The 17355-nt window shown below is 41.9% G+C and overlaps 1 protein-coding gene and 1 long non-coding RNA gene across 3 annotated transcripts in view; one reads left to right on the top strand and one right to left on the bottom strand.

Annotated features, from left to right (window-relative positions):
• The window catches only part of TRIM67 (tripartite motif containing 67), a 35926-nt gene that overhangs the window by 6164 nt on the left and 12407 nt on the right, over positions 1–17355 (bottom strand). Inside the window, exons 5-8 of one of the 2 annotated variants that reach the window (XM_068185111.1) lie at positions 15665–15818; positions 8156–8301; positions 5174–5312; positions 3902–4205 (exon numbers count right to left, since the gene is read on the bottom strand). In XM_068185111.1, the coding sequence (XP_068041212.1) occupies positions 3902–4205; positions 5174–5312; positions 8156–8301; positions 15665–15818 (743 nt within the window). Of the gene's footprint in view, positions 1–3901; positions 4206–5173; positions 5313–8155; positions 8302–15658; positions 15819–17355 lie in introns of both variants that reach the window. The other variant, XM_068185110.1, reaches the window with a different exon arrangement.
• LOC137471092 (uncharacterized) lies at positions 1036–5635 on the top strand. Its single transcript, XR_010997402.1, has 3 exons — positions 1036–1426; positions 2421–2585; positions 5412–5635. It is a non-coding gene; the product is annotated as an uncharacterized lncRNA (long non-coding RNA).

The raw sequence follows: 17355 nt of genomic DNA, 5'->3' as shown, positions 1-17355 counted from the left end.
GAAGTCAATGAAGAGACTCTCCTGATTGCAAGGGACTTCTAAGACTAAAATACAAATATTCTAGATTTCAACTTCCTGTTGTTTTTCAGTATAAAGTATTTAATTATAAAATATTTCAAGGATATTTACATCTCCTTTTTTCCATAGACATGTAGTGGCTGGAGTATTGCCTGTAGCACCTGGTAGTCCTGCTCTTGGGAACTCTGCCAAGGAACAGATCTATTGCATTGAATGTCAGTGCCCCTTGTTAATGGGCATTCAGCACCTCTCAGAATAGTTTGGATTGGAAGGGACCTTAAAGGTCATCCAGTCCAACCCTCATGCAAAAAGCAGGGACATCTTCAACTAGGTCAAGCTGCTCAGAAGCCCATCCAATCTGACCTTGAATGTTTCTAGGGATGGGGCAACCATCACCTCTCTGAGCAACCAGTTCCAGTGTTTCACCATCCTCACTGTAAAAAAATGTCTTCCTTATAGCTAGTCTGAATTTATCCTCTTTCAGTTCAAAACTATCTCCCCTTGTCCTAGTACAACAAGCCCTGCTAAAAAGGCTATCCCCATCTTTCTTATAAACCTCCTCTAAATACTGAAAGACCGTGATCAGATCTTCCTGGAGTTTTCTTTTCTCCAGGCTGAGCGTCTCCATCTCTCTCAGCCTTCCTTCAAAGGACCGATGTTCCATTCCTCTGACAATTTTTGCCCAGGATACAGTTGTCCTTCTGGGCTGCAAGTGCACACTGACAGACTATGATCAGCCTCTCAGGCACCAATATCCCCAAGTTCTTCCTGGCAGGGGTGCTGTCAATCCCTTCATCCTCCCTCCTGCCCTGACCCAGATGCAGGACTGTGCACTTTGCTTTGTTGAAGCCCATGAGGTTCCCATGGCCCCACTTCTTGAACTTGTCCAGGTCCCTTTAGGTGGCATCTTGTCCCTCAGGTGTGTCAACCACACCACACATCTTGGTGTCATCTGTGACCTTGCTGAGGGTGCACTTGATCCCACTCTCTATGACACTGATGAAGACAATAAATAGAACTGGCCCCAGTATGGACTCCTGAGGGACACCACTTGTCACCAGCCTTCATCTGAACATGCAGCTGTTGACCACTACCCTCTGGATGTGACTATCCAACCAATTCCTTACCCATTGGACATCCATCAAATCCATGTGTCTCCAATTTGGAGAGAAGGATTTTATGGGGGACCGTATCAAGGGCCTTACAGAAGTGCAGATGGATGTTGCCCATAGCTCTTCCCTTGTCCACTGCTGTAGTCATTCCATCATAGAAGGACTTGCCCTTGGTAAAGCCATGCTCACTGTCTTCAATTACCTCCCTGTCCCCCATGTGCCTTAGCACAGGTTCTGGAAGGATCTGTTCCATAATTTTCCCAGGCTCAGATTTTTGGGAACAGCATGACTTAAAGGTGCCTCCCAAACATATATTTCCGCCCTAAAGTATTTTCTTAACCAGTTTCCTCGGCCTGTTCTCAAAAGGATCCCTATGTTTCCGGATGCATTAGAGTCTCCTGTTCATGCCCCTTCCAGCATTACAGAAGTCATGCTAGATCAAGTTTTGCATGCTGTGACTGAAAGGAACAGAAAAGTCCTCTAAATGTGACAGGTCACACAAATTAGTCTTTCAAGCTCTATCTCAGGTTATCCTTGAAACTAGTCATTTATTAATAACCCTAATTTATTTTCATGAAGATTAGGAAGCAAGAAACTATTACTATGGTGTTACTTTTATCACAACAACATTCCAGAGGCTAAAAGTTGACGACGAATTCACTTTGGATTGTGATACCGTGCTGTCATGCACATGTGTCCAGTGGGGAAAAACAAATAAGCAGCAATAACTGTTTCCACAAGACTATTACAGCTAATGAGTTAAAAAACTGACCTAGTTGACTGTCACAGTTAAAAATATAATGCCTAGACCTAATTTCATTGAAGCGCATGTGATTTCTTAAGACTACATGCCCTTTGCGAGTGTACTTCCCTTGAACAGATATTCCACGGGTCTGTCCGTGCCTTGCACATGCCTTTGTGTTTTATCAGGTAAAAACTGGGAAACTATCATCAATAGAAAGCACTTTGTTCTCTTGATTAAGCAGGATGATTGGAAATCCTAAGTGTTTCCATTGCTTGTGTTTCCCAGAAAAATGCTTTTGCTTAGCTTGTGTGTTGCTTGCCAGGAGGAGCATACCGAGGACCAAATCCATAAAATAGGTTTCTGGGACACTGGTGCACAGAATGGTTGCCAGCGTTTTTCCAGAAAACATAAGCTGTTCCACAGAGCATTAAAATTAATACAGCTTAACATTACTTCCGCCCTGAATCGAATTAAGATGTTAAAGGGACAGAGAACTTTTTGGTATATTTATTATACTGATGTTATTTTACTCTGTATTGTCTTAGGACATGATCTAAGGTCTTTGGACACATGGAAAAAAATCCAAGCAACTTCAGATAGCTTTTGATCCAGCTACAAGGTCCTTCCACCTGTCTGTAATGAACTGCAAAATCAAACCATGTTTCAAACAAAAATTCCCAGCAATTGCAGTGTACTGACTCAAAGCATAGGTATACTGTAGAGTATAAACGACTATTCAGTAGCAGACATTGCAATCAACCTTAGGATACAGTGCATGTTGACACAACCTTATCACTTTAAGGAGACACCTGCATTTCGGTGTTTTAAAAATCACTCTAAAACTTTGTTTTGATCATCTGGTATAAGAGAATGAACACCTGAGACAGTGAGAGTGGAAGACTTGCTGGGACAGTCAGTAGAAAACTAAACAGAAGTTGATTCCAGCTCTGCCACAGACACGCTACATATCCTTAGTCAGTCACTTTACTCAGACATCAATCTTCCATTGTGATAGAACAGGTATATGAATAGACCATTTTCCAAAATAAACAAAGGACTTCAGATCCTTTTCAGAGGAGATCTTCTCAAGGGTCTCAGTACCCAGCTGACCTTCTGCTAAGGCTGACCCTCGCATGGGACACAGAAAGAGAGCAGTGCAGTTCTGCTCTCGTACCTTCAAGCAAAGTTAACCATGTGTCCCCTGTGCAGTCTGGCATCACTTTGATGAAACAGAAGCCAGCACTAGGCAGAGGTAACTATCCTGAGCACCGAAAGTCATGCAACCATGTCAGCACAATACAGGATCTGTGCTGACAGTTGTTCTCTCTGTGTGATCCATCCCTGGAGGTACCTGCAGCTAGAACATGTCTCTCCACTGCTCAGTAGCATTGAGAACACAGAGCCTCTGAGCAGTGGCAGAGAGAGGCTGGGTAACAGTGGCTTGGGGGCATTCTGAAATCCTCCTCTGTCTAAGTTGGCTGTCCTAGTTGAGGTGCTTTACAAAGCTCTTTGGTACAATGGCTCAGTAGAATGAAAGCTGTCACTTAGCCCACACTGCCAAACAGTCCCTTGTATCAAGATCTGCCTCAGTGTGACCTACAGCAAAACCCTTAATAGCTGTCAGAACCGGAAACAAACACCTGCAGCCTAATTATTGTACTACCTGCAGCCAAGATTCCTCCTAATGAAGAGAATCAACCACCTTTCTCCCTCCAGCAATGAGAGAAGTCCTGCGTCCCATTGTGCTGTGCCCCTGTCTGCTGATGTGGGTGGGACATGCAATAATGGGTTTAAATCACAGCAGGGGGGATTTAGGCAAGAATTAAGGGAAAAACTGATAACAGCGAGGATAACAAACACCAACACAGACTGTTAAGGTGCAATCACTGTCACTAGTGATTTTAAAGAAGGAATAAAATAAGTACACTTAGCCGGGAGCTGGACTAGATGGCTTGCTGAGACACCTGCTTCTGATGCATGGCAGAAGAAATGTCTGTGAGGAGAAAAGCCCCCAGGCAGCACTCACCGATTGGTGTGGGAATTGCAGTGCATGAACCAGCTGCGGTTGTTGTCCACATACATGGCCCATGCCTTGTCATCCTTGCCCAGCATCATGTCCTTGACCACGTTAATCCTGGCAATGCCAAAGGCTGGGTCCGGGTGGTTGTCGTAGCGGTCCACGTGCAGTTCCCAGTAATGCACGCCCTTGGAGAAGGCGGCGGTGCCCAGAACCACCCGGTCATCGTAGCTGTTGCAGGTGGCAGTCTGGTTGTCATTTGACAGCACTATGTCTCTGTGAGCTGAGGAGGGGTCAAAGGTGAACCACGCCACTGTGGAACAGGAAAAGGAAAGGCAGGATTAGATCAGGAGGGGCTGTGTCCAAGAGTTGTCTGCTTTACTTCAGTAAGAAGGATAAAATTCTGCCTTTGTAAAGACCTCACTGTACTCTGAGGTAATAAAGACCATCTTTCCTTGTTACTGTAGGCAGCTACACAAGATTAATCTGAGCTGGTACCCTGCTGTTCTTCAGCTCGGAAGTGCTTTACATCATTTGCACTTGCTCCCCTGAAATTTAGCTGCTAAGGGTAGTGACATTCTGTCCACACACAGTAACGAGAGAGTCACTGAGGAGACAAAGGCTGATCCATGACATGGAGACTGCTCAAGTAGGTGAATTGGTTCAGGATCACCTTTAATGGAAATGAAGATTAGCTGCATCCATGCTGGTTAGGATTGACTTCACTAGTTTATCAAAGTGAAGGGGTTTTTATAAAAAAGAAAAAAAAAAGACCCCAAAAGCTCTTAAAGTATAAATATTTTATACTGGCCTATTTTGGCAACACAGCATAAAAGTGGAAGTGATAATAGCATGCACTTCTCAATTCATTACAATATCATTAATGAATATGAACTTCCTGTAATGTCTGTGTGGATGTCAAGTATAATTACAGAGGAACAAGCGTGAGTTCCCATTTCTGTATTATCAAACCTTGCAGGAAAATTGAAGCAGTAGTGAGGAAAAAGGCAAATCCCAAAGATATATGTAGAAAGGGAGACAGAGTGGAACAAAAAATGTCCCATGAGTTGCATAACTGTTTCTGTATGATAAAGAAAGTCTTTTAGTTAGATCCTAGACTTTTACAGCCAACTAAAATCACACAACTTGAGGCCTGAAGTGTTACTGATAATGGAAAATGCCAGTAGGTGTCAAATACATTAATGGGTGTAAAGGGATGAAAGTGTCCTGCCACTGAGACCTGCAGCTTTTCATTTAGAAAGTGGCAAACCCCCAGCTCACCATCCGACGTCTGTAAAATGACTGTCTTGCTGTAAGGACCAACGCCTGAGGAGTTGAAAGCTTTGACTCTGGCATTGTAAGTGCTGTTGAAATGAAGGCCGTCAATGGTGCAGAGGGTCTCCTTGCCAACATATACTTCCTAAACATTCCAAAAAACAAGAGAAAGAGAGACATAATTTAACATAGCTAAGACTTCTAAATATAATCCAAAAGTGAACAGCTTCTCTTTGCTTCCCAGGATGAATGAGTTATGCTGTTATAATAAACAGCCACAGCATGGGAGACATCAAGGATGACTAGCACTGGACAAACTAAGGTGAAGATGAAGCTGAAAGGGTAAAGCAATAAAGGGCAACACAAACAGATCTTCATGTTCCTCTTATCCTAAATATCTACTCCAAACCACTATTTTGGAGAGTAGTCCCAGTATCTGACATACTGTGACTGCTATTTTATGTAAGACAAAAAAAAAAAAAAAAAAAAAAAAAAAAAAAAAAAAAGTGGGCATATAAGAATAAATAAAAACAAGAGCATTTTTGTTCTGTTGGAAAGGTTCTCTCATGCCTAGGTTAAAATATAATTTTGAAACCTGAAAACACAGATCCAGGAGAAAATTAACTCCTAAAAATTAGGATTATATGCACCACATGATAAAACAGTATCTAGACTACAGAGACATCAAAAAGGTCTTCAAATATTTATCATACAGCAAGTACTTCTGTAACGTGAAATATTTCAGAGGAAGGAACATCTAGGCAGACCAATGAAGAGGATCAGATTATGCAGGCTACGATGAACTGAAAGAAGCCTAGAAAATCCTGTCTTGGCAGCAGGTTGAAAGATAATTCCTTTCCACTTCTGATTTCTCTGGTTCTGTAAAATCTGTAGGTTTATGGTAGCAAAGGCACCGAACTGCTTAAACCTGTCACTAAGCAAACCACTCAGATCCCAGTTCAGTTAAGACTTTAGTAATGCCTAGGAATAGTTCTGATGGTTAAGGTTCTTTCATATAAACCCAAAAGGATGTGATGAGTAAGAAAGGAATTAATTAAGTTTACAGCAGGACATGTGTTTGTCCTCTTTGCTACTACGGTGGCTGCTACAAACAACAAAATCTCTTGGGTTCTGAGTTAGCTGGTGATCGTTCATGGAGACAAATTTTTAATAGAATAACTTCATTTACCTCCATGTCATAAGAGATGCTTACTGTGAAAAGTTTTGTATTTGTTTAACAACTCTCACATTTTCTAATCCACTTCATGTTTACCACTGTTCACTGCTTTGGTTTATGCAGGTTGATGCTCTCTTCTTCTACAAAGATGCTCTTCAAATTCACCCATCAAATACTGATAAATTGCAGTCAACGACTTTGCTTTCAGATATAGAATTCTCCATTTAAAAGGTCAGCAAACCCTTATTGAAATGGCACTGCTGAGAAGCCTGCCTTTTATCTTTGAACGGGTAAAACCAAGGATGTTTCTACTACAGCACGCAGAACATTCCCCTTAGAAGTTATCACCTAACATTTTTAAGGATTGAGATTATTTTGTATCTTTTTCAATCCAAAACCTAAACATGGCACTGCTGGCAGTCCTAAAACCTTTGGCAGTACCAAAACCCACCCACACAAATGAGCTTGGATACACGCCAGGCTGAAATCTTGTTATTCACAAGACATGAATACCACTTTAAAAGGTTTATCCTGGATAAACTGGATAAAAGATACTGGAATTCTAACACTTTATTCTAACTCTTCATTCATCACACACTGATAACCCTCTTACCTACTAACATTGACTATATTGGCAGCTCTCAGCAGCCATTCCCAAAAGTACCTTTTCACAATTTCAGTAGTGGAAACCAGGCTCTTCAAATCTCTGCGAAATGTTACTTGGACAAAGGAACTGAGGAGACCTTCCAAAAACCACAATGTCCTCTTCAAAATGCCCTGCCAATATTTCTGCCTCTTCTAACGAGGAGTGTCCAAATCAGGTACCTTTGCTGGCTATGAGTGTCGTGGTTTCACAGTTCCTTAGGTGGATCCATGCCAGGACATTTTCAGCTTGAGAAATTTTTAGGTTTCCAGACAGGAGCCAGTTTGCAGCTCCCGAAGAAATGCCATCACATGTTTTTGTGAAGAGAGCAGCTGTACTCCACAGTGATGTCCAGATGCTTTGGAGGCACCAGCCCCTAGGGAAAGCACTGGGCCAGCCAGGTCCTGAACAACAGGAGCATGAAGCTTGCCTGAGGTGGAAGGGCCACAGCTTTGAGGAAGACATGGCTAGAAGAAAGCTGATTGAATTGCTTCTCTAGTTTGTTTATCAGGATGTGTCTAAAAAGTCTGGGAGCCCATAAGCACCCTGCACCTGTAACCAGGAGCATCACGTTGTGGCATCACCCAGAGGATCTGGAAGGACAGCACTTGGGAAGCCTTTCCTTATTTATCAATTCCATCACAACGTGACAGTGGAAAAAGCTTTCACCAGCCTAGTCTCATCCACTCCCAGGGGAAAGATTTAGAAACCCTGTATTTTTATGCAGGATCATATTTTTACTCAAAAAATTGGGAAAGACTGAGTTGCATTTCTGGACCAAGAATGTCAGCTGTTGAAACAGGGTGCAATGGACAGACAAGAGTAGGGGCTTCAAAGAAATTTCTGGTTTGTGCAATGAACTACTTCCACCTTCTCGTATTCAGCAGGCTCATATGGGATTTTCTACTCTGGAACGCACTGGGCATACCTCAAGGCCCTCTTTCCAAGAGCCCTGAGAATAACCTCAAACAAATTTCCTACCTAGGCCAGTGGTCCTTCTATTAAGCAGCATCTGTACTGCTTTCTCCACCAGCACAGTGGAATTACAGATGTTTTGACAACCCACATCTTCCTTACCCCTCTCCCCACCCTCAGACAGAAACAAATCCGTATCTGGAGGAAACTCACATACAAAGAAACACAAATAAATGCTGAATGAAATTCTCACTCGGAATTGGCCACCATCTCCATCATCAAGTTCCAAGATATAACCCTCCACTGGGTTATGGCTCAAAGGTGGCATCCTCCAGGCCAATGTCACACTGTTATTCCTGGTGCAACACTTCTCCAGCTGCAGTAATGGGACAGGTGGCACTGAAACAGGAACTGGGTACAGGTTAGTGTAACTCTGCCCTACCCCATTAGTCTGTGCTGTGAGCAGTATGGCAACTGCTCACCTCCTTCCCCTTGCAGGGGAGCCAGTGTTTGTTAGGAAGAGAGTCCATTCTCCTCCTTGAAACAAAAGGCAGTAAAATTACATAACAAAATGTTGTTACCCAGTTAGACAAATCATTTCACTGACAGAAACATATCTGGACTTGATTGTCATGTCTCATAAGAACTAGAGTCTGGGGAATCCATGTGTGGTTTCCTTCCCAGGAGTCACTGTCTGGAAGAATTCTTTTTCACACCAGAGCATGCACTGTCCCCAAAAGGAGGGGCAGGGGGTGTTAAAAATCTAATTTACCACCCCTCCCTCTCCCCTTAGTTTTTCATCACAAACACCTTGGATATGTTATCTTTATGGCAACCACACTTAAAATAAACTGTTGAAGCAAATTGTTCTGTTTGCAAACTTTATCTAAATCCCATGGTTCAGGTAGCAAAAGGAACTTCTCCATCACAGGAGACTCCTCATGGAAATTACAAATGCAAATTTTTCTACCACATGCCTTTTCAGTGACTTGCTCAGAGGAAACACCAAGAGACTGTTTACCAGACCAGCATCTTAAAAATAAAAAGAAATAGAGTAAAATATTCAGCTGTGTCTCTGTGGGAAAGAGACCTCTATCCAACCTCTCCTAAACTAAAACTCTCAGTGTTCACTCTTTGCTGGCAATTATAAAGTGACATTTAGTCTTCTGGACAGAGCTGGCATGCATCTTATGCACTGTTGAAACCATACAGGTTAAGTAGGATGCAAGTGATGCACAAAGCCTGCCTGGTCTTCTGCCCAAGGCTAAATTTTACCATTCAATATCTCAATATAATTTCTCCTGAGCTCAATCATGTCTTAGAAGAAACCGAGTGCTCTGAGAATTCATTGTCTTAATAATATCAGTTTGCTCTTCTTTATATACTCTGCTTTGACCCTCTAGTTTATTTTCCTCCTTCTGTCTGCGTGAGAGCTAAGCCCTTGAGCTGTTCCTTTCATCCTATTTTATGTTTCTGGATAAAAGAGGACTGTTCATGTTCTGTGTACCAAGCAGACTGTGGGAAAATGGATGCTACTGTGTGACAGGGCTGAGGCTTCACCCCCACTTTGGAAGTGACTCGAAAGTCAACATCACACTTGTGATAAACAGCACAGAAGCTAGCACGGCTTTCCGCTGGCATTATCCATCACCGCAGTGAACGCAGATGGTTGGTAGCCCAGAAGAATGAAACAAAAGAGCTTTATAAATTAGCTCTTGAAGGTTTTTCTGTGAAAAGGAAGCCTTGTTCCTATTCCTTGATATTTAAGGATGACTCAGAGGGTGTCATAAATAAAAACCTGCTTGTTTTCTCACATGGAAAGTTCAGACTTTTCTCTAGGAGACATTGTGTCTGGAGAAGTCACAGAAATGTGACAAGAGTCAAAAACCTGAACATGAGGAATTCAGAGGTAATGGGATTTCTTAGGTGAACCATTTTAAGTTAGAGTTTTGTCTATGTTTGTTAACTTATGTATTCCTGACTGACGAGCCTGAGAGAAGATAGGGCTCTATCAGCCATCCACACTCCTGCCACTTTTGCTAGCTGGTTAGCCCTCTCAGGAGGGCCCTCTCCTTTTCTGAGACTCCTCCTGGCAAGACTGGATGAAAACCTAATTCCTGAAGTTTATAAGAGGCAAAATAGACAATGCCCCTTCACCTCTGAATAAACCACTAACATTTTCAACCTCTGAAAAAAACCTCTTATCTCCTAGGAACACTGATAGGAGGCTTTCAGGAACTGTTCATGTAATGCACAATGCTGAAAAAAAGAGCAGAATTTTTGGGGGAGGGTATATCTTTGACAATTCCCTTTTAACTATGTAAACAGCAACACTGTCTAGGAATAAAATATGTTTTCATCTAGTAGAGTGCTGTTCCCACTTCCCAGTAGAAGTGTGAATTTTGGCCCAATGTGTGAGAGACTCACATATTATGGGGAAGTGCCTTGGCTTCTTTAATGTGTTGCTGGAAATTCAGAGCTTTGTGGGTAATCCGTATCAGCCTCCTGCTCTCTTTGATCCAGCCTGTGGCCTGAGCTGCACAACTCTCCTGAAGGAGAGGCAAGAAACTTCTGCCAAGCAGCTGTGCAGCTTTGCTGCATGATGCTCTCTGTGCCTGACCTCCTGCTTTCTCCACTGGATGTGGATGGGCAGAGATTTGCCTTGATCTCAAATTCCCTATGGAAGGAGGAAAGATGAAGACTTGTAAAAATCATAGGAAAGTGCAAAGTGAATTGAATAGTCAGGACACTGGTATATACCTCACAGCAACAAGCAATGGAATAGGACTAAGGAAAGAAAAAATACCGGGAAAAAAAAGACTCAGATGTTAAATTGCAGTTCTGTCCCGCTTCCTGACCAATTTAAAGTTCTCGAGAGATTTTTTGGAAGGAAAACATTAAAAATATAAAGGGAGAAATGATACTGCATTGACACAGCAGGACTTATTAATGAGTCTGAATGATGTCCTGCTATTTTAAAAGTGCTTCATTCAGGTCACTCTTCGATAAGAAATGTGACACTGACTAATGCCTCTTGTCAACTGAGCAGTCCCCAAAACACATTGCTCAATGCATCTCATGGCTAATCAGGGTAGTCCCCTCACAGGGTACAGTAGGGCTGCCCTAAGATACTGTTTTTTGTCCTCTTGACAATCAAGTGGTGCAATGATGTCATCCACCTTCCCAGACTAGTTTTTAAAGGACTAAATGCACCAAATTAATGGGACCCCCCAGAAACAGGAAAACTTTTACTTCCTCCAAAACTGCAGTACAGCCCTGGAATAGCTTGAGTCACTGCTGTAGCAAGTGCCTTACTAACAGTGTTAAGAGAGAAGGAGAGACCACAAGGAGCTGAGTCCATGACACAGAGCAGAAAAAAACCAGAGGTAAAGCTTAAGATGAAAGAGTTGTCCTTTAATTATCAAGGCATACAGCTCATGCCTGGAGAAGCAGAGAAGATTTGCGGCAGACGTGACTGGGGAATCTTCGTGGTTTGCAGAAGAGGGAAGCAGTCATCAGGACAAGGAGAAGGGGTATATGAATGAATGTTCAGAGGTGGTACAGAAAAGTAGAGTAGCTATATATTTTCCTATTTTGTATCTAGTCCTGTTTTTCAGCCAATGAAGACTGCATGCCAGTTACAGCTGTGTGAACAAAACAAACCCGGAATATGCATTTGCCTGTGCCAATAGCTTCAATTGAAAATGTGTGAAGTACACATTAAGCTAGGCATCAGAGGATAGCAATTTTGTGACAAGGCACTCAGTAAAAGCAACAGAGAGAAGAAAACATGGATAGGGAAAATTATCTGGGAAAGCTCAAAATGCTGGCAACTACTAGAGCTGTGTGAGTGTCTCTCAGGTCAGCTGGCCCAGGGAGTGTGGGACTCAGTGAGACCCTTTGATCAACATGACTGCCTAAGCATTACTTCTGCACCTATTACATCTCTGCACATTTAATTTGTTCTCAGATTGCTTCTTCTTTCTGTAAAAAGAACCCTATGATCTTTATTTTTTGAAACGAGCTTTAGATCTGTGCTTATAGAGAGTGCATCAGTAATGTAAATGAACATGACATCAAAGCAAATGCCATGTGATTTGTTCTCCTTTTCATTCTTCGTCTAACACAGTGAATCAATGTTTACTTACAAGCATGCTTTCACTCTAAATGACCCATGCAAGTTCAATGAGGTTGAATGAGGCCAGAGTTTGAAAAAAAAAAATAGAAATTCAGTCATGTACTAAGCACTGATAACAATAATACAGATATTACAAATATTACATTGTAAAGCTTTTGGGAAAAAAAAACAAAAAAACAACTTACAGTTGGAAAACCCATGCTTGCCCTCTTCTCCTAGATCTCCCCCAAACTTCCTTTACAGATCACTGATATCATTAAAGCATCTGCTCTTCAGATCAACCAGTAAAATGACTTAATACCACTCACCTCAACACCAACATTTGGCAAAGACTGATGACTTGTTGGTGTGCTGGCGTAGGTTGGATTGAAGAAAGAGGAGTAGATGTGAAGAGACATATACATTTTTTCTTTGTGAAACTGGATGCTCAGAAATATGGAAATCACACAATCACAGAACAGGTCAATTTGGAAGGGACCATGGGAGGTCATCTGGTCCAACCTCCTTGCTCAAGCAGGACTTACTAGAGCATGTGGCACAGGATTGTGTCCCTACAGTTCTTGAACATCTCCAGTGAGGGAGATGCCATGACCTCTCTGGGCAATCTGTTACAGTGCTCATGGTGATAAATAGCAAAACATCACCATGCAACTGCAGCTTCTCCTTACAGTCAGCAAAGTGATGTTCCCAATTAGTTTGGGTGCTTGCTCCTGAAATCCTGAGTTGATTACTCTGTGATACCTGTATTTCTAGATGCAAGACCACTCTGCATGAGAAAATGCAAACAGTGCATCTGAAGAAGGGCAAATCATGTCTGGCAAATTAGGTGGCCCTCTATGACAGAATAACAGCAGTGGCAGATGAAAGGAAAGGATCTGATGTCACCTACCTGGAGTTGTACAAAGCATTTGACACTGTCCCACATGACATCCCTGTCTCTAAAATGGAGAAACAAGAATTTTAATGGATGGACCTCTCAGCTGATAAGGAATTGGCTGCATGGCTGCACTGCTATCAGTGCAATGGTCAATGGCTCCATGTACCATGTCCATCGCCAGGGCCCCCAACATAGGAAGGACATGGAACTGTTGGAGTAGGTCTGGAAGAGGGCCACAAAGGTGAACAGAGGGCTGGAGCACATCTCCAATGAACACAGGCTGAGAGAGCTGGGGTTGCTCAGCCTGAAGAAGACTCCAGGGAAACCATATTGTGGCCTTCCAGTACATAAAGGGGGCCTACTAGAGAGCTGGAGATGAGTTTTCACAAGGGCATGCAGTAATGGGACAAGGGAGGATGGCTTCAAACTGAAAGAGAGACAGTTTAGATTAGATATTAGGAGGAAAGCCCTTACTGTGAGGGTGGCGAGGCACTGGAACAGGGAGATCAGGGAAGCCGTGGATGCCCCATTCCTGGGAGTGTTCAAGGCCAGGCAGGATGGGTCTCTGAACAAACTTGGTCTAGTGAAAAGTGTCCCTTCCTGTGACAGGGGGTTGGGACTAGATGATCATTAACGTTCCCTTCCAACCCAGACCACTTTATGATTCTTAAATAATGCAGAGTTGGTTGAGAATGAAGTTTCAGGGAAAAAAAAGGCCGAAGTGTCAGACTGAGAAGTTCAAATGGAAACAGGCATGCTGTCATAAATGGAGAAAGATAAATACATGTCTATATACTAAACACTCCCCAATACCTATGAATGTTAGCTTGGAACTGGTCAGTGACTTGTTCAGCTTGGGCACACAGAGGTGTTAAGGGGAATAATGCCATCTCTGATGCACCTTAAGGAATGGTGGCCCTTTCCACTATTCTTTGTGGGGTGTGTGCATGGTCACGCTGGTTGTGCTGACAACCTGATGGGGCATGCAACAGATAATACCTGGTAGGACGAAGACAGTGCAAGCAAAAGCCCTTCCTGAGGGCTAATCCTGCCTCTGGGGAGCAAAGCCCAAGGCTGTTTGGAAGTTCTGCACATGTTTGTGCTGCAAAAGTCCTGTCTTCTTCTCTGCCCCTCAGATTGTGTGTAACTCAGTACCAGAGCTTCCCTGCCATCTTATGATAAATGAGAGCGTAGCAGATAAGACTATAATTCAAAAAGCACAAATGAATCTCGCTCAATTAAATTTTTGTAAGTCTTCAAGCTTAAAGCCAGGTGACTGTCCACAAGCCAAATGCCTTAAAAGCTGCTCTCACCTCAGGTAACCTGTGGTTAATTAGCAATCTATGTGACTAGTTTAACTAAATTTTTCCTGTGTTTGTAAAGGAGAGTGGTAGGAGATTAGTATTAAATATATTTCACAATAAATATGGCTAGCATTAAATATAAACTGATTTTTAAAAGACAAGTGTAGACAGCATTCAGAGGAGTTTTATCAGTGATATTCCTTCTCTCTTGACTCCACTTGCCTGTCTGACAACATTTTAAAAGGAGCAGTTCACAGATGTTTATTGAATAACTTTAACACAGCCTGTTTATGCCAAGATGCAAAGCATTCTTGGTGATCAGACTCTGGCCTTTAACTGTTTTAACATGGTTTCTCCACATATCTGCCAAATTATCTACCCTAATTATTTCATTTTGGGTGTCTTAGATGCAGAATTAGGCCCAGAGAGAACATGTAAGTGGAACAAAGTTATTTATGCTTGCTCAAACCAAAAAAAAAGAAAGCACATCTGACATCACTACACTAATATCCTTAACTCATTCACTGACTTCTGGCAGCCTCTATCCTGTCACCCACATGTATAATTAAGGCTTGAATCACCACTGAGAGAAGCTAATGACATCATTCCCAGGGACCACAATGGCTTTCAAACCCAACTGTTCTATGGATCTGTCTAATTCTGATGCAGTTCTCATCCTGCCCCATATAAACTAACCCCACTACAAGCTCATTATGTTAATTTCCCTTTTTGTTAATGTCAGTGACATGTCCTGTTCATCAGCTTCTTCTTTTAGATACATTTTTTTAATCTCAGTTCCCTCTAGCTTGTCCATCAGAATTATCCAGATACCTGGAACCATGGAATGGTACAGCCATGGAGCTACTTTCCCCTTGTGTGGTACAGCCATGGTGTGGTACTTTCCCCTTGTGAATTTCTTTCTCGTGACTTTTTTTATTAAGATGGGCAATTTTTACAGCACAGTCCAGATACAAGTCAAAGGTCAAAGGCTGGGTTTTTTTTCCCTATTCAAGCGTATGTGTGTGTCTAATATTTAATTTCTACTTCAGCTGTTTCTGACAAGATAGGGGTAACTGGTATCTTGAATTAACCATGTCAAACCTAGGATTGCTACAAAACAGCATGAAGTTTCATGCAGCTCATGTCTTATTAATCTTCAAAGCCCTACTCTGAAGAAGCTATCTTTACAATCTTTAAGTGCACCTGGTATTTCTATCTGAGCTTGTTCAGCTCAAATTCATGCACTTAAAGATTATACATGTGAGGGGAGCACACCTTTCCAGGAAACAGCCAGTAGCCTGAATTTACCTGAAAACGTTATAAAACTATCCAGCAAATTCAAGTCATTCCTCCTTCCTCCTTTAGTGTCCTCACATCTCCCAGAACTGTTTCAACACATGCATGAAAAACAGGAAAAGGAAAATCATAAAAGCTCACCCCTACATTTCATCTGAATAAAATCCAGCTGGTGAATTGACTGCAGTAAAGGTTCACTATCCAGAGTCAAGTCAAACTCAGCAGATACTTTTGGCTCCAGGGCTCCTTTGACCCACTGTTCCTGAGATACCTGAACTCGCTTGATTAAAGCATCTGAAATCTGAAAGAGAGTATCAGGTTTATAATGAAATGGCAGATGCAGACATTAAAAATGACAGAATGCATGTGAGATACAGCACAAAGGAAACAGGATTAAGACAGCAAAATAGATGAGATGGGATCTGGTTGTTTTGGGGTGAGGTCCATTTATGTTGCATCCTTTCATCTTGTCTTTTCAAAATAAATCTCATATTAGGCTAGGAACGTAAAACATGCATTTAATAAGCCCATTAAGATTATGTTGTGTGTCATGCCTTTGAATGCCACATATAATTCTGTACTCTGTTCTCTGATCTCCATGGTCTACTTTTGCTCTCCTGTTTAAAAAGAAGTTGCACAAAGAGAGGCTTAAATGTTTGAGTCTCTCCATTCAGCAGAGATGATTCAGTGGATGAAAGCTAAAGGATTAAAAAAATCAAATGGTAAGGAAGGTGTATATTACTCACACTGAGGGTGATAAATTGTCAGATGGATTTTCACATATATGATGGATTTTCTACCATTACATCAAAACTGAACTTAATTTTTAAAGATTTGCTCTAGCTTAGCCCACAGGCAATCAGACTAAAAGTCAAACTAAAATGATCACAACAGACACTTCAGGAAGTTAAATCCTGACTCTGTGGAAATCAATGAACTCAACTGTCCTTGAGTTCAGTGAAGCTGCCATTTGGATATCTGGAGTCCCTGACAGTAAACTTCCTGTAAGTCACAGGGAGTAGAATTTTTTTTTTTTCTGGGTATAACAGAGAGAGTTTTCCTTTGTTGCAGGAATTTGGATACTTTTCCTCATTACTTTTACTGAGGGCACTCCTGTCTGAGCCTCTGCATCAACAGCTCCTAATCAGTCTGTGCAGTAGGTGGAGGAGCATCCTACAGCCTCCTGCAACCTTGGAGTCACTTACTCGGATGCTGGATCCCTTGGCCATGTCTCAATATCCTGGCTGCAGGAGTAGTTGCTCAAAGTAATGCCGTGCCTGAGTGTCTGCTGGCTGTCTTGAAAGCATCATTAGATTAACCAGGAGAAATTAAAAGCAAAAATGGTTTTGGGTTTTTTTAATAAAGGAGGCTGCAAAAACTGAAGCCACAGAAGTTACAGGGAAAGCAAGCTGAAAAGAAAGTAAAGCATATATCTAGATAGCATGTAGGTAAGACCTAAAGGTTTTGTTTGTCCTGTAGTGTCCAACCAACAGCCTGTTAAAATCTGTGCAACATTGAGATTAATCTACACCACACATTCCCCTCTCTTGCTTGAAACCAGACATGACAGTAACAATCAGTCTGGAGTGTTAATAGGTTTAGGTTGGCTAATTCTCATCCTGTACTTTAGGGATACTCTGACAAACCCCTGACACTTATGCATTCATGTATGCAGGTCATTTTGTTTGATGTACCTTTCTTTTTAGGCAATAAATAAGGCAAAAAAACTACTAGGACAAAATAAAATTATTAATAAACATGTAAGAATAAATTAAGCAAAATAATTTATGGGGAAAAAACACTGTTATGTTTTGTCTCATCAATAGATATTTTTACTG

This window comes from Anomalospiza imberbis, chromosome 3, assembly GCF_031753505.1.
Source record: "Anomalospiza imberbis isolate Cuckoo-Finch-1a 21T00152 chromosome 3, ASM3175350v1, whole genome shotgun sequence".
NCBI lineage: Eukaryota > Metazoa > Chordata > Aves > Passeriformes > Viduidae > Anomalospiza > Anomalospiza imberbis.
Note: the sequence above shows the minus strand (reverse complement) of the source record. Positions and strands in the feature narration are given on the sequence as shown.